At 51.1% G+C, this 20,669-nt stretch overlaps 1 protein-coding gene across 10 annotated transcripts in view; it reads left to right on the forward strand.

Annotated features, from left to right (window-relative positions):
• FRMD4A (FERM domain containing 4A) overlaps nucleotides 1–17,159 on the forward strand; it is a 609,192-nt gene extending 592,033 nt beyond the window's left edge. For 8 of the 10 annotated variants that reach the window (XM_032880947.1, XM_032880950.1, XM_032880953.1 and 5 more), the window contains 2 exons: nucleotides 1,353–1,449; nucleotides 16,436–17,159. In XM_032880947.1, the coding sequence (XP_032736838.1) occupies nucleotides 1,353–1,449; nucleotides 16,436–16,538 (200 nt within the window). In that variant the 3' untranslated portion in view covers nucleotides 16,539–17,159. Of the gene's footprint in view, nucleotides 1–1,352; nucleotides 1,450–3,658; nucleotides 3,731–16,435 lie in introns of all 10 variants that reach the window. The other 2 variants (XM_032880949.1, XM_032880952.1) reach the window with 1 other exon arrangement.
• The last annotated feature ends 3,510 nt before the right edge of the window (nucleotides 17,160–20,669 follow it).

Raw genomic sequence — 20,669 nt, forward strand, 5'->3', positions numbered from 1 at the left:
CTTCCTCTTCCCAGCCCCTCCCTGGGAAACAACAGTGGTGACAGCGGCCGTCAGTGCTCAGCAGTGAGGGGCAGGGCTCTCAGCACACACACAGGGCAGGGAGGTGGGGGCATGGCCGGGAGGCTCTGCTCAGACTGACCATAGGGAAAGAAAAGGAAGGAGGTTGAGACATAGTAAAATTATTTTAAAAAAATGGAAGAGTACAATGAGAGTGAGTAGTCAACAGAAGGAACTCCAAGGCAGGATCTGCTTGTGACGGGAGTTAGATGAGGGTAATCGGGGGAAGGACAGAAAAGGGGGTTCACCTTTGGGGAACAGGAGGGGATTCTTGGGACCTGGAATGAGTGGGACAAAGAGGAGGGACGGGCCACCAGCCTGGGTGCACCAGGGCTCACAGCTCCTGCCTTCTGTCCCCGTTGACTCATTCATTATGGCCCATCGACCAAATGACAAGTTCCAGAGATGAGAATAGAAGTGATTCAGGCAACCATGAGAGAACCATGGTCCCCGCCCTTCTCATGTTCCTCCTTCATCTGTTATGGAAGCCCGGCGAAATGTGCCTTGGACTCTCCAGGTGGATTTTGAGAGGGAGCGATGAATGCATTACATGTTACCAAAGAGCACGAGCCTCTGGAATGGCGTTAGCAGCTGCCGGCTGATGGGAACAGTGGTTTCTGCTCTGTCAAAACGGTAGCGCTCGCCCGGTAGATTGGCTTCCCGGACAGAGATTCGGTAGCTCTCTGGGAGCATATGGTAGGTGACAGTTCAAAGCAGCTGCCTCTGAGGTTACTGATGAGAAAGATTCCGTTCCCAGGAAGGCAGAGGATGCGTTCCAGGAGGATTTACTTGCTAGTGAATTTTCCTAGCTAGAAAAATGCCACCCATATTGATACACTAGTAGTCAGGTTTGGATGAATTTTCCTATAGAGGCCCTGCGCCCTTGGACGTGGTCAGTTACAGGCCTGAAACAAGGAGCAAGTGCTGGCCATCTTTCTGGAAGTTCTCTGTTCATAGCACTGTTTTAACACTGGGGCCACATCTGAGGATGCCCGGAGGCCTCTCTCCCTGGTGTCCAGAGAGACGGGCTCTTCCCGGGGCTTCAGATTCCCTGCCACAGTGGGGGCTGTCACCATCCCTGTGGCCACTTGCTAGTGCAGAGCTGGGGCCTAGGATCCCCAGGTCAGCTGGACTCAGAATGGAGCTGCATGCTTTGAGGATAAAAATGGAACTGGCCAAACGTGGGGGGCATCTCCCCACTGTGACCCCACTGTGGGGTCATATCTGGGTTTTCTGGAAGGAAGTTCACCTGAGTTGTGTGTGAGCCCTGTCTCTTCTGCGTCCCCTCCCTGCAGCTGCCTTACCTCAAAGCCAGAGAAGCTCAACACCGTCGAGTGAAATTGGAGCGACGCCCCCAAGCAGTCCCCACCACATCCTGACCTGGCAGACTGGGTGAGTCCCCCTTTCAGACTTTCCAGGCTCCTCTTCCAGGCCCTAGAATGATCCTCAGCTTTCCTTTTTAGTGAGGAAGGATGTAGTAACAAGTACAGGATCCTAGTGACAGAAGGGTTTGTCAGCAAACACATGGGGAGGGTGTGTTCCTTGGAAACCTCTTCCTTCCCGAAGAAGCTGCGAGAACGCTGTTCCCTCTGACCTGGCTCTTTTCCACGGCTGTCCCTTTAGACAGGCTAGGGGTCTCAGCTCTCTCTTGACACTGGTCCCAGGAACATGGGGAAGGTCGGTGCCTGAAGGTAAACTGCACTTCTTGGTCACAGCCTGTGTATTTGTGTTCAGATGGTCTCAGGTGGACTTGCAGGGCTTGGTGAGAGGCAGAGGATCTGAGCACCAGGCGCTGGGCCCCGCGCGGGCTTCACTCACTCCCCAGGGTGTCCTGTCCGGGAACCAAGATGCTTCTGAGGGAAACGGGCAGGAGGCTCAGAGCCCATCTCCATCCTGGCCGGCTGCTTGTTTGTAACAAACACAGGGCACCGGGGACAGGCACCCTGAGAACCGTAAGACATGGTCCACCCAGATGAAGCAGCATTCCGTTCCTTCTCGGGCTCCAGCGTGGGCAGAGCGCCTCTGACCTCGAGGACAGTTAGAGCTCGCAACTCCTGAAGCCCCGAGGACGCACGGAAGCTGCTGTCCTCGCGGTCCCTGCCGCCTCTGTTGCTCCTCAGATGTCGCCTTGACCTGGCTGTCACGTCCTGTCGGTGACCGTGGGGTGAAGAAGCGAGGCATCTCTTGTCCGGCTTTAGTCAGGTCCCCGTTTGCTGGAGCATCCGCGGGGAGGTCGGGAAGTGGGCAGCTGTGCGGGGGCGGCTCCACGGCCTGCATTTCTGGCTCCTGCGCTTGGCAGGTGGTGTTTCCGTTCCTGTTCACTTACCTGTGGTGGTTTTAAGGCCCGGCTCTCTGGGGCCTCAGTGTTTGACGCAAGGGAAGGCGAGCTAATGCTTATTGAGTGCTTGCTGCATACTCAAAGGCCAGGAGCTTTTTCTAAGGCGGAGGCGGTCCTGTGTCCCTCACTGTGGCCTCAAGGGGGCAACACGCAGATCTCTGGGTTTGACAGAGGAGGCTCAGGGAAAAGCTGTGCCCTGCCCGGAGTCACACGGCTGAATGAAGCTGTGTGCATTCCCGGACCTCTGGGGTCTTGTCTTTTTCTGCCAGGCTGGTGGTTCTTACAGTGTTGTCCCCAGACCAGTAGCCTGAGCATCTGTGGCCTGGGATCTTGTGAGAAAGGCAGATTCTGGGGCCCACCCATGACTACGAAATTAGAAACTCAGGCGTGGGACCGGGCAGTTGTGTTTGAATGAGGTTCTGAGGCCTGCTTGAGATCGCCCGGCCCTGAGCTGTGCCCCCTGCCGCCTCCCCCTCCATCTGCCGTGGGAGAACCTGCAGTCCCAATGCAGGGAACTTGCAGCCACTCCCATGTCTTGGTGTACCTTTGGGGCCACAGCTCTTTCCTTGTCCCAGATCATTATGACCCTACTTGCATCCCAGCCGCATGCCAGCTCCGTCTTGTGGGGTCGGGCAGCTGCTGCAAGGCCTCGGGTCCCAGAGTTGCACCCAGAGAACTCCAAGAATGTTAGGTCTGCTCTCAGGATGGCACCTCCCGGGGCCAAACCCTTCCACCCAAGTAAGAACTTCAGGTTTTAGCCTGTTTGGCTCCTCCACATTTTCTGGATCGTGCCCGGTCTCCCCTGATCTGAATGGGACTGACAGCCGGCCGGAAGTGGGTGAACACGACCTCAAAGGCCTACGTGGCTTGTGCTGGTCTTGAAACCTGGGTGTCACCGCAGAGAGCTGCTTGAGGCCTCAGGACCAACCAGAAACCCACTGGAAACAGTCTGGGTCCTTGAAATGAACCTTTATCAGGTGGAGGTGAATGATCATTAACAACCAGTAACTACTCCCCACGCTGTGATCAGAAAATGGGAGATGGGTAAAAAGTGCCAAAGCCTGCCTTCCTCACGGAACTGAGGTCTCTGACTCACTCCGGGGGCCTGAAAGCTCTGCATGCTGGGATTGTCTGTCACGAACACTGGGATATGGAGTCAGCCGATCTCTCCAACGTATTAATAAGCTACTAATCATGTCTGTGTTGGTTCCTCTCTTTAACATGACCTCTCTTCTCTTCCTTCTTTTGCTTTCCTTTGTTCAGAGAAGCAACAGAAAACTCACCCATTATGGATGGGTCTGAGTCTCCAACTCACCAAAGCACTGATGAATAGAGGTACCGTAAGGGAATGTTTGGTTCTCCTAGCCCTCCCCCCTTCGCTGCTCATGAGTTTATGGTCTCAGATGTGCTGCATGTGTCCCCCCTGCCCATATTGTAATTTCCAGAAGGAAACTTGTGAATGGTATGGAAGTTGTTATTGTTATGTCTTATTTCTGGAAACCCGTGGAGCTCTGTGTATATGTCTGTTTTTATAGCAGATGTTAGATAGTCCCCATGCTACTTCCCAGAAAAGACCTCGGAGTATGTTCTAGCCCTTTCCAGACTCTGTGTACGTATTGGTTTAGTGACTATGGTTTAGTCCATGGAGAGAAGAGCTTCCTGCAGTTGACATTTCAAAGCACCTAAAGCAGACCCGAGTTGACCGAGGCACCTGAAGATCACCCATGATTTCGTCCAGCGTTTCTGAGGGACAGATGCAGACTCTGCCAAATGCCCTGCTTTCCAGAATGTGGTCCACCATCATTACCTGGGGGCTTGGTGGACAGCTGGACTCCTGGGCGTACTGAAACTGAATCTGCATTTTATTATTATTATTTTTTAAGATTTTACCCATTTATTTGACAGACCGAGATCACAAGTAGGCAGAAAGGCAGGCAGAGAGAGAGAGAGAGAGAGAGGAGGCGGCAGGCTCCCTGCTGAGCAGAGAGCCCAATGGGGGGCTCGATCCTAGGACCCTAGGATCATGACCTTAGCCGGAGGCAGAGGCTTTCATCCACTGAGCCACCCCTGTGTCCTGAATCTGCATTTTAATGAGTTCCCTGGGTGAACCAAATGCACATTGAAATTCACGAAGCCCTGCTGTCGTGGGCAGAAAACCAGTACCTCCTGGTCAGGTTCTGCTTCCCAGGGCCCAGATTCCAACTGGTAGATAAGACACTGAGATTTAACTAGCATTTCAAGGGTCGACTAAAAAAGATAAGGATAGTGGATAAAAAGTTATAAGCTTTTTTTTTCAGCCAAAAATAGAACCCTGTGTCCCAGCAACCATGCTTGAGACCAGGAGTTCTAACAGGAGCCATGCGAGGAGAAGGAAGAAGAGCAGGACATAGGTATTAACCACTCCGAGACTTCAGAGCATTCCAGGGGGAGCAGGAGGACTTGGGCTTACGGCGAAAGCTCTTGAATCTGGCTCCCATGACGTGGGGTGGGGGGGCGGCGGCATTCCATGGGCAAAAACACGGATGCAGCAACAGGCAGGGGTGTCTGATGACCAGCAAAGAGCCTCATCTTCTTGTAGAGAGTGAGTGTTGTAGAGACTTCTCCCTAAAAAGCAGGGCAGGATGAGATCCTGAGACTCGTGGAACAGTTTTTATTGAAAGGCTCCTGAGTTGGCAGATGGGAGATTAGGAAAACAGGGGCTTAGCCTTTGAGAGGAAGATGGTGCTCAAAAAAACAAACCGAGGAAATCGGAGAGACAGTATAGGCTTTATTCATTAATTCATGACTCGGGCAGCATCTCTAGCAGATAGAAAGGAGCTGTTCCAGATGAGACTTCTCTAGGCAGAAGGGAGCAGGAACACGGATTTATACTAGGCAAAAAATCGACTGGTTCTTGCAAGGTCATTTTTGATTGGGTTACGACTCTGGGAGAACTGATACTAATTAAGTTGAGGTCTCAGTTTGGTGATGTGGGTCTTAGCATCGGTGACTCCATTTTGGGCTTTTCTTATTTTTAACAATTCCTTCCTATTAATCAGACTCCTAGCCTCACCAAGAGATGTGATCAAAACTTAAGGCATTAGGGTTACTTGTAGCTAACGCTCAGTTCTCACAGGTCTTGCTGAATCTGTGTGGTACTCACAGGTCAGTAGATCAGGTTCATTCTTTACACTGGTCATTCTCTTCGTTCCTTTTCTGAAGTTCTGTCCGTAGAGAGATCCTTTGCTGGGTGGTGAACGGCTGCAACCATGTAGTTAAAGATTTTGAGAGCAAAGCGTGCGCGAGTAGGACGACTGTGGTTATCAGAGCAGAGGAACAACCGCTCAGGAAGACCCCACCGACGGAGTCCCTTTCGTAAGCCACTGCCGTGTGCGGGGGTCTTGGGTAACTGAGTCTTCACTTCCCGGGAAGCGTCGATCCGAGTTCAGCAAGTGGCACTGTTTGGCCACAGCAGCACCTCAGCTGAGAGATAGTCCGGGGCTACGCGTCGGAACAGCTCGGGCAGAGAGCCTAGGAATTCGTGAGGCAGGTCTTGTTCTAGAAGCCAATTCTGCGACATCTGCGAGAGTGAGGGAGAAGTCCCAAAGTGCAGGCTCGCTCTGCCAAGGGAAGCAAACTTGGATTCGTGAATGGTTCTTGGTCATTTCTATTTGAGTCTGTGGCTTGGGACTCAGAGGAGGACAGCCACGGAGGCCAGTACAACTCGAGGTCTGTGGTTTTATTTGGTTATCACCCTTGCCTGGTGTCCCTTTCTTTGGACAGAGCCTGGACGCCAAGTTCTCTGGGCCTGGGGTTCATAACCAGGGCCTGTGACCTGGTGGAGAGAGGGGCTGCATTGGGCCCAGGGCAACTGAGGCGCGGGCAGTCAGGCAGAAGTCTGTGATGGGCAGGACTGTGGGAGCAAGAGCATCGGGGGGAATCCGGCCGTCTTCCGGAGGCCAGATTACCTCTCCCGTGGCAGTGGCCTGAGACGGGTGCACAATGGCATTATCTCTGCAGGCCAGGGCCAGGAGAAAGGTGGACAAAAGGATCACGCAGACCTTCATGGAGTAAGAATTAGGGGAAGAATGGTCAGAGAGGGAAGGAGAAATTTGCCACACCTTGGGAGGAAGCCCTCAACCTCGACTTGGTACCCCTCTAACTTGTCAGTGTGAGTCTGGCGTCTCCAGCTTCTGCACTGGACCAGACGGGAGGTGGAGCCTTCTTCGGTCACAAAATACTCACCAGGGTTCAGCACCTTGTAATCGAGCAGTGGTGTCAGGAGTTCTTGGTAGGATTCCTTCCTGATTCTCAGTTCTGCAAAATCAAATGGCTGTAAATGACAAAACACTTTAAAATGCTCAGATCTGATTGGAGTTCATTATAATGAAATTGATATGGAAATTTGATTATTTCTGTGATATACAACATTTAAAGATAATAACTGAAATTGTGAATAACATTATACCCAGGACATATCAGATTTCTAGAAACTTCATACATTTTCAAGAATAACATGGTCTATAAAAATAACCTAAGAAAGTTTTTATTACTTACATGACAAAGCTTTCCATGTAATTTAATGTAGCAAATAAACCTAATTAGTGAAGCATCTTTTATAAGGGGAGGAACAAATCCTTGGAGATTTTCCAGGGACACTCTAGAGAAAACCAGATAGAACATTCACATCTCTAGTTCCTTCAAGACGGAATTTTGGTATCCTGAGGCCAGAATTTTACAGTAATTATAAAGCTTTTGAGATGATGGCGGGAGGAGGGGGTGGGTGTGGAGATTTGGGGATTGCTAAAAATGCTAGGTGGGCTCTGAATTGCTTCCATTTAAATGGCTGTACTTCTGTTCTTGTAAAGACTTGAGTCATAAGAAGTCAGGGAAGTGGACTCTGATCAGGATTCCCACCCTTTGCCAGCTTCTGCCGCTTTTCCCAGGCCCTCACCTGCAGGGTCTCAAGCAGGTGAGGCATAAAGTAGAGCATATAGCCCTGGGATCTATCAGAATTGAGCAAGGCTCTCCATTCATTTCCATTTTAGTTTCCCATTGGCTATTTAACAGACTAACTGGTCACAGGTTACCAGAAAACCCCTCAGAGTCCCGTCAACTATGAGAAGGGCTCATACGGAGGCCCACCTTTAGGGCCAGTAACAGGGCAGACTTTTGTTGACAGTCATGTGGTCTCTTCAGAGGGGAAAGACACTTCAGAGGATGAGCGGATCATGAGTGCTCGGAGGGGAGAGAGGATAAAGGAAAGTAGAAGAGTCACGTCAATGTTACGGTCTTGGTTTTGGGTACCTCTTGTGTCTTTCACTTTTCATTATCCTTTTGAAATGACTTTCTTAATGAAGCTATTCTGGTACTGTGAAACCTTTTGGAGGCTTCCGCATGCCCACGAAGATGGGTAACCCATTCTGATGCGTTTGGCAAACCTTGCTTTCAGGTTGACTTACGTGGATTATCTAACTGGAATGTTCCCAGTGATGGCGAACTACCTCAATAAGGAGGTCAACTGAGGCAGGCTCCAGTGGCCAGAAATGGGAGTTCATGTGGGAGTGGCAGAAGAAGTGCACTTTGAGAAATGCAGGCTATAGCAAGCTACAGGTGAGCGTTGAGGGCTTGGGGCAGGCTGGATTTGCAAAGTGTGCAAAGAGGGAAAAGTCTAGCCAGAGTCTAAACAAATTCATCAGCTGCAGGACAGGAAGAGATCCTTGGCATAGTTCTCTGGTTAAGCAGTCAGTCTCAGTCTTCTGTAAGTAAGTTAAGTATTTACGGGAAATCAATTTCTGAGTTCTTAAGTTCCATTCTTCTGAGGGGACATGCGTGAGATTGTTCATTTCATAGCCTCTGGTTTCATTTTAGATTGAAATCCTTTCATATTCCCCACTGTTGCTCAAGATCTTTTGCAGAAACCATCACTGATAACCATGTTGTTTAGGCATTGTTTTCCCTTTTATTCCTTCCGTAATCAAAGATGTTAGATAGAGCACAAGCCCCTTGGAGGGAAGACCATCTTCACATGTCATGTGCCACAGAGGAGGGAACTGGAAAGGGGATCTCAGTGGCCCCATCTGAACAAGTAGCAAGGCCAAAAACCAAACCATGCGTATTTGCAGGGGACGGGGAAGTTCAGAAAGAGACTAAACTGAATTGGCTTTGGGAGACTGGCTGGTGTCCTCTGATTTCTGGGAAGAGCTAGAATTTGTGTAAGGATAAGTTAATCTTCCTTTATGAGCCTGCACTAATTGTCTCCATTTTGTCCTTGACATAAGTGACTCCATTTTAGTTTGGTTCTACATTTCCCCTTCAGTATCGAGTGAGGGGCAGCAATCCCGCAATACACCGCTGAGTGTCTTTTGCAGGGACTTCACCTTTTAATGATCCGTGTTGTTTCTTCGCTCATACTCGTATCTTTATTCTTTACCATGCCTTCCTTCAGGGTGAGAACAGCTTCGGGAATAGTAGCAAGCAAAAGGCCACACCTGAGCAACTTATATTGGGTCAAAGTGGACGGTCAAAGCAAGGAGACCTTGTCAAGGGTGTAAATGTCAGACACTGCTTGCCCAAGGCTTTGAAATGCGTCAGGCTCATTATTTTCACAAAGGCCAGACTGGGTAACTCAGTACTTTAAAGAATCATAAAACAAAATGACAAGTAGGATAGAAAGACCCAGCTGTAGTATAGATTTAAACCAGAAGCCTGGTCTTTTTGGGAACCAGCTGAATAAATCAGAATTCCAAGATGAGTCAAACTGGACTTGTAACAGTGGCTTGTTCTCAGACGATGTAACCGAACCTTGACTTCCCTGGAAGTGTTAAGCCAAGTCTGCATCTTGACTGACTGTGGCACAGCCAGCCTGCCGTCAAAGACAATTTTAGGCAGAGAATCTAGGGAGTCTTGCTGGGCAGCGATAGCCTTAGCATCTGAGTTGTCAGTGGTTCGACGGGTTAAAGCAAAGTCTGGGGCCCTAGCCTGTTCGCGCACCCCTAATCAGCGAGGTAGAGATCAGCCAAAGGCAGCGACTCCTGAATTACGAATGCTTCCTGGTCTCCTCTAACCTGATAATGTAAATTCAGGGGAGCTGACCAATAAGATGTCTCAGTTTGGCTGCGGACAGTTGGGGTACAGTGAGAGAGAAGTGTTTATATGCCAGTCTGGGTGCTCAGAGGCCCCGGGAGAAGGATCAGCGCCCCTCCCCGGACAAAGACCAATGCTGTCGGGCTGAAGCAGCCCTGCTCAGGGGGTCAGCGCCACGTCTGCTCGGTCCAGCCAGGGGTTGGTTAGGTTTCTGGCACATTCAGGAAGTCAGTCTCCTAGTCTGAAGTAAAGAGTTGTTCTAAATTCCTTGCCAAAGCAGATGCTTCTGGTGAAAATTCTTTGTGATCAGGGGCAAATCGGATTTGGAAAATCGTTAAGAGCCTGGTGTTGCCAGTGGACTTATCTAGGGCACACGGGTATCTGTACCTCGTTGGTCAAGGACGGGTATCACTGAAGAATGGTAACAAGAAGGCACTGGGAAAGCCTGGCTGCGAAGTCTAACCGTAGAAGCTGACATTGAAGGGAATTCGGATGTGGTTTATGAAGGAGAACTGGATGCAGGAAGGCCCAGGGGTGCCCAAAATCATGGACAGATCAGAGTTTGCGAAGGCAGATTCAGCAGTCTGAGAGGTCGTCTCCCTGGGCAGTTGCCCATAAGGGGGAGCGTACAGTCTTTCCAAGTCTTTCCAAGGAGTAACAGAAGAGAGCAGACAGATAAACAACACTTACGTGGAAGAGTCTGGTTCATTTTTGCCCGTCACGATTTTCAGAGGGAAGGAGGACAGTGTTCGAGGCCTGGTCCGACATCTGGGCTAGCCCTCTGCTGCTGGTGGCTGGAGAGCTTGTGGCTGTTCCTTTCAGGTCCCCCGACTCCTGGACGTTGGGGCAGATGAATCCAGGGGCAGATGCCTCCAGGGTTAGCTGGGCAGGAACTGGTCAGCAGTACCAGAAAGGTCCTTTCACAATAGGACAGAGGGAGGCCTTGACTCGATAGCTCTTCCAGTACGAGTACTCTCTGGCATGTGGCTCATGAAGGTCGGGTGGTATTCTTGTTCTGGAAAGAGGGAGGAAGTGGCAATATCCTAACAGGTCTGGTTGGGCAATCTGAGGGTCAGAGTACCAGGAGGGAGGCAAATGTGTACACCCGCCAGTTACTGCTCTGTAAGGAACAAGCTTTTCTAAACGTAAGGACTGGAGCTTCAGAAAGTCCAATGACCGCATTTGGTCCAGAGAAATTCCAGAGTTGCACAGAAGTTTCCTAATGGAGTTTCAATGCCTTTAGTCCTTTCTACTAGTCCCGGAGATTAAGGAGGGCAGGGCAGCCTCTGAGGCACAGGAAGGGCTGTGCGTGCTCTGGGATCGGCAGGCCAGGGACATGGCCTCTGAGGTCAGTGTGCAAACCTGTGGCAGCGGCCCAAGTCCAGATGGTGTTCTCAAGTAATCTTGTTGCTACAAAACTGGCAGTGGTTTGTTGACAAGGAAAGCTTCTTTTTAAGCCAATTAATTAAAGAGCTTTTACAAATTAATTTTGGCATTATCACCCAGAGGTAGAAAAAACGTCACCCAACTACAACATACATCCACAGACATAGAGATCTTACAGCTTTCATTTTAAAGTGTAGCCAGGAGACCAGTATGAGAATGCAAAACTGACTAGTTTACAGAAGAACAGCTGGAACTAAACGATGTTTCTGAAAGTTGGGATGAATTCAGGTCACCTGCTCAGACGGTTAAGCATCTGGGGAGAAGACATTTAAGACTGTCAGTTACCTAATTCCAAATAGCCTCCCCCCTGTTTTTCTCCTTCTGGTAAGAATGACCTCCCTGAAGTTTGCACGGGAAAGGGATGGCCTATGAGATAAGTTCTGCAAGTAGAACATTCCCACCATTCCTGGGAGAAGGCCTTCACATCAAGCCTCTTGAGACGAACTGGGAAGGTTTGGGGATGGGTCAAAACAACAGGTGGGATCTGACTTGCTCCGAGAGCTATACTTGTTCTGGTGAAGATGTGATTTGTCCTCAGACAGGAACCGTCGTTTTTAATTCCTCAAGAAATTGGGTTGCGACCTGAGAGACATCACAGGCAGACCCACCCATCCCACTCCACCTTCAGTTAGAATGGAAATCACAAGATTCCTGTGTTCCAGATTTAGAGCTTAGTCTCTGGCTTGTTCTAGTAAATTCTTCCACAGATGGCAGCAAAATGTTTTTCTTTCCCTCTGAGGACATGGGGAGAAAGCCGCCCATGAGGTTGCTGTCAGGCTCTGGTGAGGACAGGCTGCTTCCAGTCTGGCCAACTTCTGACCAGAGAGCTTCCTAAAAATCCTTTCAACTCTGTCAGGTTTGAGCCCAAACAGTTAACTATTCCTGGCTAGGACCGAACACCACCATGGACACAGAAGGCGTCCTCAGAGAGGGTACAGAGAATACCACTCGCCCAGGAGCCAGAGCCACTCCCAGAGATGACCAAAACAGGCCGAGAGACTTCCTGAGGACTGGCGATAAGCACATGGAGTTCAACCCACATTTCTGCCTGGCCATATATTGGGGGGTGGGGGGGCAATGTGATGGCTGCCAAGCCCAGCTCTCAGGAGAGAGGAGGGCAACAGCTGTCCCTGGGAGAGGTTCAATAACCCGTCAGTTTGGAGTTGGAAAGGAAGGAACTCAAAATTTTACCTTCCTCTCTCGAGTGGGCTACAGAGATTTGGGGGAGAGGACTCTGGTAAGGATTCTTGCCTGTCGCAGGCCTCTGCTAGTTTTTCCAGGATTCCCATCTGTGGGCTCCAGATCAAGTGGGGTTTGAAGTACAGAGTGTATCTCATGCACTACCGGAACCTGACAGGGGTGCCCCAGGTTTAGTTTCCGCTGGGCTCTTTCAGGAGTCACTGGTAGCAGTTACAAGAGAATCCCTCGAGGGCCCCGTGTGGGGACCCTCCTTTGACAGCCGTGTTACAGGCCCACGTAGTCTCTTGCGGGCTGGAAGACCATTCGGATAAAGGAGTAATACCACGAGCGCTTCGGGGTAGAGAAGGGTAAAGGGGAGTAGCAGGAGTCCCAGCAGGCCGACAGTCTTTTGTTTTAGGTACCACCTCGGTCTTGAACTTTTCATTACCCTTTTGCAATGAATCAGAATTAGTGAAGCAGTTCCAAATTTTGAAGGCTTCCGGAGGCTTCTGTGCACCAATTAAAACATGGATCCCATTCTGTTTGGGAACCCTTACATTCACGTGCACGCCTTAAATGAACGAACTTACCTCACTGGAACATTCTTCATAGGATCTCTGGGATTCTAGGTTGTCTTCAGTACTGCTGGTCTGTGTGCATGAGACACCATAACTATTTTCAGCATGAAACCCCTGGGGTTTGGTGGGGGCACCCACAGAGCCTTGAGATGACTGGGATCCCATTTTGGGGAGTTTTTCCAAGAGGTCTGACCTAAGACCAGGTGTCCCTGATTGCACGGGATTGTCTGGTGGGTGACAGGTGACCCGGTGTGAAGCCTACGTGTCCGTAAGCACCTTATCCTTACACAGGAGTCTTACGCTTTGCAGAAGGTGGTCTCACAGAAAAGTGGCAAGTGTTCTAGCAATGTCCATGGTCCCAATTCACTGGCTTGAGAACAGGGGGAGATCCTGGGCAGGTGTTGGCTGCTCAGGAGAGAAGTGTCCATCTTCTATTGATCAGGTTACAGGACATCAGTCTCTCGGCATTTACGATCCGTCCTTCTGAGGGCATGTGCCTGAGTAGCTCCATTTCACATTCTGTGGTCTTGCTCTGGACTGAAATTGCTTCCCGATGGCCACGATGATGCTAGCGTGTTTTACCAGACGGCACCCAAGCAGCTGCGCCAGCAGGTGGCACATGCCATTCTCTGGAACGGGAGGACAAGAGCTCTCAGCTGAGCCTTTGGTCTCTCAAAGACCAGTGAACACCCAAGAGGGACGTGCCGCTGGTTGGGGTTCTTGGGGCCTTTCACAGTGTACCTTGTCATGGAAGTTTTCTTGAGGTCGACCTGGTGGCCGTCTAACCCATTCCATAACCCACTTGCCCCAGCACTGGGGGGGCAAGCGCCCTAATGGCTTCTTAGTGCTGGGCCTGCACCCACCCATTTTGCAGCTTTGGCTTCTGAGGTTCTCATGAACATGTTATTCCTTAACCTCATGGGCACGTTAACAGACCCACAGTAACCACAGAGATGATGCCGTGGACTGGCCAAAAGGAGGTGTCAGGTGCGCACAGCCAGTAGCCCCCAAAACGTGGGCCCTGGGGACTAACCGAGGACTAGGGACTGAGGTTCCAGGTGCAACCATCGTCCAGCTCAAGCCAAGCCACCACACCCCGAGGACTCAGAGCCACCTGTCAGGCCAGACAATGTTCACTTAGACCCGGAAGCCACTTCCATGGGGAGCTTAACACAAGAAAGCAGAGCTCGGAACTGAGAGGAACTTACCCACGGCCTCACAAACAGTGACAGAGACACCTCGGGGTTCAGAGTCTCCACTGCCTGTGTTTCTTGCTGTCCCCGAAGCCGAGTGAGGTCTCCTCGGAATCCCAGCACTGTCACCAAACTGTTAGAAAACAAAATTCAACTAAGCAAAATTTCAGGATCTTACTGGCTTTTAATCAAGTTGCAACCCCCGTTGTTGAGGAACTAAGGACTGGTGTCCCCGTCTTACAAATTCAGTGTTTACAGGAATAGTCCCGCAGCTCTGGAAGCAATTCAAAGCCCTTCCACTAAGGGTTTTTCTTGTTCTTCTTCTTGTTACAAATTCCAAAAATCCTTCTTGGAGGAGCTTGCCTTCTCTCTGAGACATAAATGCTCCAGCTGGTCTCCTCCAGGACCTATCATATAGGCCGTTTCTTTGAAGTGCGAACTTCAGGGTGGTCATTCTTACCAGAATGAAAAAAGAGGGGCAAGTCTATTTGGAACTTAGGTGAGTGAAAATCCTAAGTGTCTTCTCCACAGGTGCTTCCGCCATCTGAGCAGGTAGCCTTAATTTATTCCAACTCCCAGAAACAATTTGGATCCAACTGTTGTTTTAGAAATGGATGGGTTCTCCAGTATCGTGCCTGTCTCGTGGTTTAGAGCACAAGGGGAGCCAGACCTGGCTAGTTCTCGTTCATCTCTGCCTCCACTTCCTGCCCCTGCTAACTACAGTGTCAGGAGGAAACACGTTCCCCTGGGCTGAAGGCTGCTTGGCCTTGCTGGGCCTCTCTGAAGCAGTCCAAGACCGCGGGTGGAGGATTCTAACTGGCCCACCTGGGTCACTGGTTCACCTGGGGGAAGGGGAAGGGGAGCATCAGGACCACAAGGAGTTAGGGAGGGACCAGCCCCCAAAGTACAGCATAGGTCCCCCCAGTGGATCCAACCACTTCCTGCCAGAAAAACTTTCTCAGTCCTCAGGCACATGGCAAACAGCACTTCTGCCAGGGTGGAGCGGGAGCTTCCAGGGCCCTGCACCGCTCACAGGTGCCCGTGGCCAGCACCAGGAGGAAGGGCCCGTAGGTCACTTTGCTTCTGAAAGTGGCCTTCATCCCACTGGGTCAGGAGTCCTAGCCCAGGGCTCTCAGTAAAGGCCCCTGGATGCCACTGATGCCTTGGGTTTTCCAACTTTTATGGGTTTTTTAAAAGCCAGATGAGAAACATCTACAAAACCACAATGCCCTCATCCCTTCGTTCCTAGCAAGGTCGGCCAGTCAGAGAGAGAGAGATGGGCTCAACAGCTGCTCTCGCTCACCGACTGGCTCGTGGGGCTGGGGGGAAGGTGCTTGCTCACCTTGCTGCAGGGCGTGGGGTTTGGGGTTGCTTTCCTGCCACTCCAAGCCCTAGCGCCAAGGGCGGGGAGAACCAGGTCTCCTCTGACACATACGCAGAAGCCCCGTGGTGTTCCCAAAGCAGCAGCTCTACCCCGAAACAGCATATGCTCTGGGGCCTAGACACACCTACTGCCCCGGAATCACAGACCAATGTCACTCACAGGACATGTTGCTTCATTACCTGGAGGCTCCAGGCCTCTAGTTTCGTCGCTGTGGGACTCGCTACAAATCGACACTCAGAGGATAGAAGGAGCCATGCTAGGAACAAAGGCAACAGCACCCGAGGGGCGCCAGGCCCGACATGCGGTGCGTGAACAGAGCCCAGAGTTGAGCGGGCCAGCGGTAGGGCTGCGGCCAGCAGAGCAGGGGAGAGGAGGGCAGGCCTTCATCTACCCAGGCCGCAGGGGCTGCCCCAGGCCCTTAGCCTGCCTCCGGACACCAATCAGGCGAATGCCACCCCCTCTCCTGGGTCCGTGGAGGTGAAGCCTGACCTCTACTCTTGCCCCGAAAGAGCCAGTTTGGGATCAGAAAGGGGCGGTTTCCTAGTCCTGAATACTGGCCTCGGCGTGTCTGTAGTTACTTCCTCCCCTCTCCCAGCCTCCTCGGTGATGCGTACCTCGAGAACTTGAAAAAGTCTCTTTTTTCATTCTAGTGTCCAATACATTTTCCATATAGTTTCTGTAATCAGAAAACAGTGGATGTAATTTAAAATAAATAGTGCGGATTCAGAAATTTTTTAACCTCCTTTCAAAATATCATCTCCGTTTCACTTGACACTGTGAACGTGCTTCTAGGACCACATACAAATGCAGGGAAAGCTGGTGGTGCCTGAGGTCCCCTGGAGGGCGACCCAAGCAGCTGCTCTCTGAAAGAGGACTCTAGGCATCCCGGAGGTCTGCATGCTCCTGAGGTGCAGGCGCAGAGGGCAGGGCCCGGACCGGAGGGTTTCCTAGAGTTCTCAAGCCCCCCCCCTCCACGGGCGTCCCTGGTGCAGGGCTCCTGAACGTGGATTTCTTTTTTCTTGCCTGTGAGCAGCTTCCCCCTGCTGGGCCCTGACTCAGGCCGACCTCCCCACGACCCAGGGAGACCCCCCGCAGTAGCAGACCCCCCGTGAGGGCGCACGGACTTGTGCTCGCGGGCCGAGGAAGGCCGCTCTCATCCACTAACCTGCTCCTCTCCTCCTGGCCTTCCCTGCAGGAGCTGCACCGACCGCTGTTTCCTGGATTCCTCCCTCTATCCAGAACTAGCCGACGTCCAGTGGTACGGGCAGGAGAAAGCCAAGCCCGGGACCCTCGTGTGAGCCAGCCGGCCGCAATCTGACCGCCTCAACGCCATTCAGAGATCACCTCACTGCCTCTCATTTGCCTTACCCAGACGCACTGTCACCCTGCACCAGCTTCGGCCCTCAGCACTTTTTTTTCCTCCCGTCTCCGCATCCCCTTCACCCTTAAAACCCTGACTGAGGAGACATTCTGGAAGGTTCCGGTCCCACTGTGTGTCCCCTGGCGCTCTCGCCCACAGAGAGCCAGGCACCAATCCTCAATGGCACCTTGGTGGCTTCCCCCAATCCCGGGGCCGTGACAGCCCCCAGGCCAGAAACCATCAGGGAAGGTAGCAGACATCCAATTCCTGTGGACAAGTGGCAGGAGAACAGGAAAGGGGACTTACGTACAGGGTGATCCCGAAGGACTGTTCCGCTGTGGTCAGCCTGCCACCCGCAGGCCCACCAGGCGCTCGGTGAGGAGGACACCTCGAATGCGTGGGGGGACTGCTCAGTTGACACTTGAAATGTTCCCTGGGGGAGTCGCTGTTGGGGGAGGGGAAGGAGAATGAACAGGAAGCTTCATGTGTCAGAGATGCACCCAAGGATCACAATCAGTTCTATGCTGCCAAAGATTAAAAAAAAAAAATTAAAAATAAAAAAATATGAGGGGCCAAGAGGAAGACATTCTTTCTGCAGTGAAATCTTTTAAATTCTCAACTGCTACTACTCATCACAAGTGAAAAGTCAACCATTTGTAAATTGTTTCCCTCTCTTTATCCCTCGCCCTTAATGTCCCACCTTCTCTCTCAGGCCAGAGCCTGGAGAACCCAGCCGGTATGATAATCAAGTCAAGGGAGCTGGAGCGGCACTGCGGCCTCGGGTCCCCAGGGGTGTGCCCACGGAGGCCAGGCCCGCAGGCGGGGAGCAGGGTGCGCCGCCAGCCTGGGCTGCATGGGGGTCCGGGCCCAGCCCGCTGCACCGAGCTGCGTTCCTGGTGGGATCTGTAGGAAGCGGAAGGTGGGGATGGCCAAGAGCGCTTCTTCTCTCTCATTAAAACAAGCAGTAAAAGCGTGTCCTGTTGTTTTGCACAAGGTGTTTGATTTTACTTTTCATGGGAAACCAAGGGAAAAAGCACATCACGATCCATTCGAGTGTTTAACTGTTGTGGCTCATTTTTTTACTTGTTAGCACTTGTGTGACAAAGAGCTCAGACCCGACTTCTCTGGGCACCCGGTTACCATGTGTCACTTACTCCGAGAACCCAACTCTGCCCTTAGGTAGGAAGAGTTTACTCCCGTGTCTACTAGCAGGCGGAGCGGGGCTGAAGAGCGCGCCAGCTCCCCGGGGGCCCGGGGGCCTCCGGCCTTGGCAGCGACCCTGAGCGACCACAGTGGTCTGCAGAAACCCAGAGGGGAAGAAAGAGCTGCATGTTTACATGTGTTTTGAGCTATGCTTAAGACACAACTGGAAAGCCATCTATCTTCAAAGGCCTCAAAAATACTTTTCTAATCATAACAAGCGCACACTCTTAGTTGGGTTGTTCAAAATGGCACAAACACGGTCTCCACGGAGGTGGTACGCTGTGCTTATGGGCGCAAGGGGGGGGGGCGGGGGGAGGGACGGTTTTTCTCACTTAACGACTTCCTATTGGAAAGGCATTTGACAGCCAGGGACAGGAGCTGGGGTGGGGTAGTTTTGTGGGAAAGCAAAACCACAGTTAGCTTTAGAATAAAAAGAAAAATCATTTTTTTAATGTATGTGTAATCCGAGAAGCACGAGACTACCAGACCAGGAGGGAAGATGGACCCTAAAAAGTCAGTTTAACAGTGCTCCCTCCGCCGCAGCCTGGAAAGCGCTGTGGGCTCACAGTACACTGGGACCACTCCGGACAATTCAGGGCCTGCTTCCCCAGCCCTGTGGGCGCCGGATTGGTGACACAGCTTGGGGAAGGGACGAATATTCACACGACAGGTGGGTAAACCCTGCGGGATCAACAAAACTGGTTCTAATGTTATTAACGGATTCTGGGGACGGAGGGGGCGGTATTTTTGTTGCTCATGCTTTGACGATCAGAGCTACGGCCAACAGGTTTCTTCCTTCCCCATTCAGAACACTATACACTGGGCCATTTTTCTTTCGCCCCAGAGACATACTGGCCAATCAGACTGAACTGTGTGCAATGGGAAAAGTCCAGAGAAACGGAGGTGATGAGGTCACGTGGCTGCAGGTTACACAGCATGTCCCATAGTTTCAAATCCGGCCTGCAGTCCCTCAGATCGCACTTTTAGCCCAGCTGGGTGACAGGGATAAGAGATGAAAATTCTTTCTCAACGCTTGGGTTTCAAATTCAGGAGGCAGAAAGGAACGGAGAGGGAGGAAAATTATAGTTCAAACACCACGAGAGTCTGGTAGGAAAGACAGAGATGACGTAAAACAGGTTTTACTGTTGAGCTGCGTTCAGTTACTACAAAATGTACATAATGTTAGTCCTTTGAGAGCCACGGGATTAATGATCAGTGTGGCGGGGAACGGGAGTCAGTGCAAACAAGCACTTGCGAGCTCTTCACAGATCCGTCTTTCTTTAAAACAAAGTAAGATGGAATCTGAACCCCCTGGTCTGATATAAAGTCCCGACTGGATTCTTTGGATACGTGTAAGAAGTTGCCTGTTTAGCCTGAAGACTGGTAGGAACACCTACATCAGACTTTGTTGTAAGACAGGTGGATTTTTTTTTATTTTATTATATGCAGGTGAGTGTTGAAACTGTTAAAATCCCAATTTGTTTTCATTCAGTGTTAGTTCTAAATAGAGCAGACCCCCTCCAGGTGCTATCAGATGACCAGTTACTGCTTAGTTAACTAGGTGTAAAGTTTTACATACACATTCATGTCAATAGTTTATTACACGTCGCGTAAAATGGACTCTAGTTTAATAACGGGGAGAAAGGGTTAGGTTGCTCCTGAAACTGACTGTAGAGCATGGAAAATGATTTTACTGGATTCTGTTCAACTGTAATCAATGAAAAGGATGTATGTTGTAGACAAAGTTGCAGAATTAAAAAAGAAATCTGCTTTTAATTTATTCTTTTTGTATTAAGAATTTGTATAGTACCTTTACATTTTGCAAAACAGTGTTGTCAACACTTATTAAAGCATTTTCAAAATGAAAAGATCTCAGCTGCCTCTTGGAGATTTTGTTTCTAGATGACCCACAGTCTGGAAATCTCTAATTCGGGTGCCTGCAGCCTCGCTGGACTCCTTTTTTAAAGTCAATCGAAAGCTCATCTCCTTACTGGCTTGTTAGATACAGATGAGCTCAGTTTGTGTGGTCAAGTCTAATTCTCCCTTACTCTAACGGACTTGTTAAGCATACAGAGATAATCCATTCTCAACTGTGTATTCTCCCGCCACAAAAAAGGGTCTGAGGTTAGAGGTTGGTCTTTGACACCGTGGGTTACAACTAGTTACTGGTCTGCAGTTAATGCCAGGTTTGGGTCCTGTTCGCACAGAACTCTCTGTGGTGGGAGAAAGAGGGAATGTGGGCTTTGGAGGCCGTCCTTGGGTTCTCCACCGCCCTGTGCGGTGCCCAGGGCCGTGCAGGAAGCCAAGGGCCCGTCAGGGAGGCAGCGGGATGCTCAGGCTCCTCACCAGCCTCGGGCCCACCCTACCGTCAAACCCATCCCCCACCGCCGGAGTCGCATCACCAACACAGCAGCCTGTGGGGCCCACGGACACCAAAAGTCCCCCGACCCCGCCACTTAACGATAAGATGGTGACCTGCTCACCTTTGTAAGGACGGTGCTGCGGTCACGTCCCCCGTCCCCTGGGCCAACAGGCATGTCTTCGCCAGCAGGAGCCCAGACGTCTGGAAGCCAAGAGCATCCTCCAGATGGAAAGCCCTTGCTGGAGCACTTGGAGCCAGAGCGAGCTAAGCCCTGCCAAAAATGAAAACCATCCACAGGGAACGCGAAGCGTGTGGGACGCGAGCTCCTTAGGGCATTTACACTTCTGAGCCTTCCCCTGCGAAAGCAGCCAGGGGCTCCGTATCTCAAGATGATCAGAATTCACGTCACACAGACACATCTTCTCTAAGTTTTTTCCCTGCAAACATGTCACAGCTCGGGAGACAAATCCGCTATCTCCTCATGAGGCTCTGACGAGCCCATGA

This window comes from Lontra canadensis, unplaced genomic scaffold (genome assembly GCF_010015895.1).
Source record: "Lontra canadensis isolate GAN:19392208 unplaced genomic scaffold, GSC_riverotter_1.0 scaffold72, whole genome shotgun sequence".
Taxonomy (NCBI): domain Eukaryota; kingdom Metazoa; phylum Chordata; class Mammalia; order Carnivora; family Mustelidae; genus Lontra; species Lontra canadensis.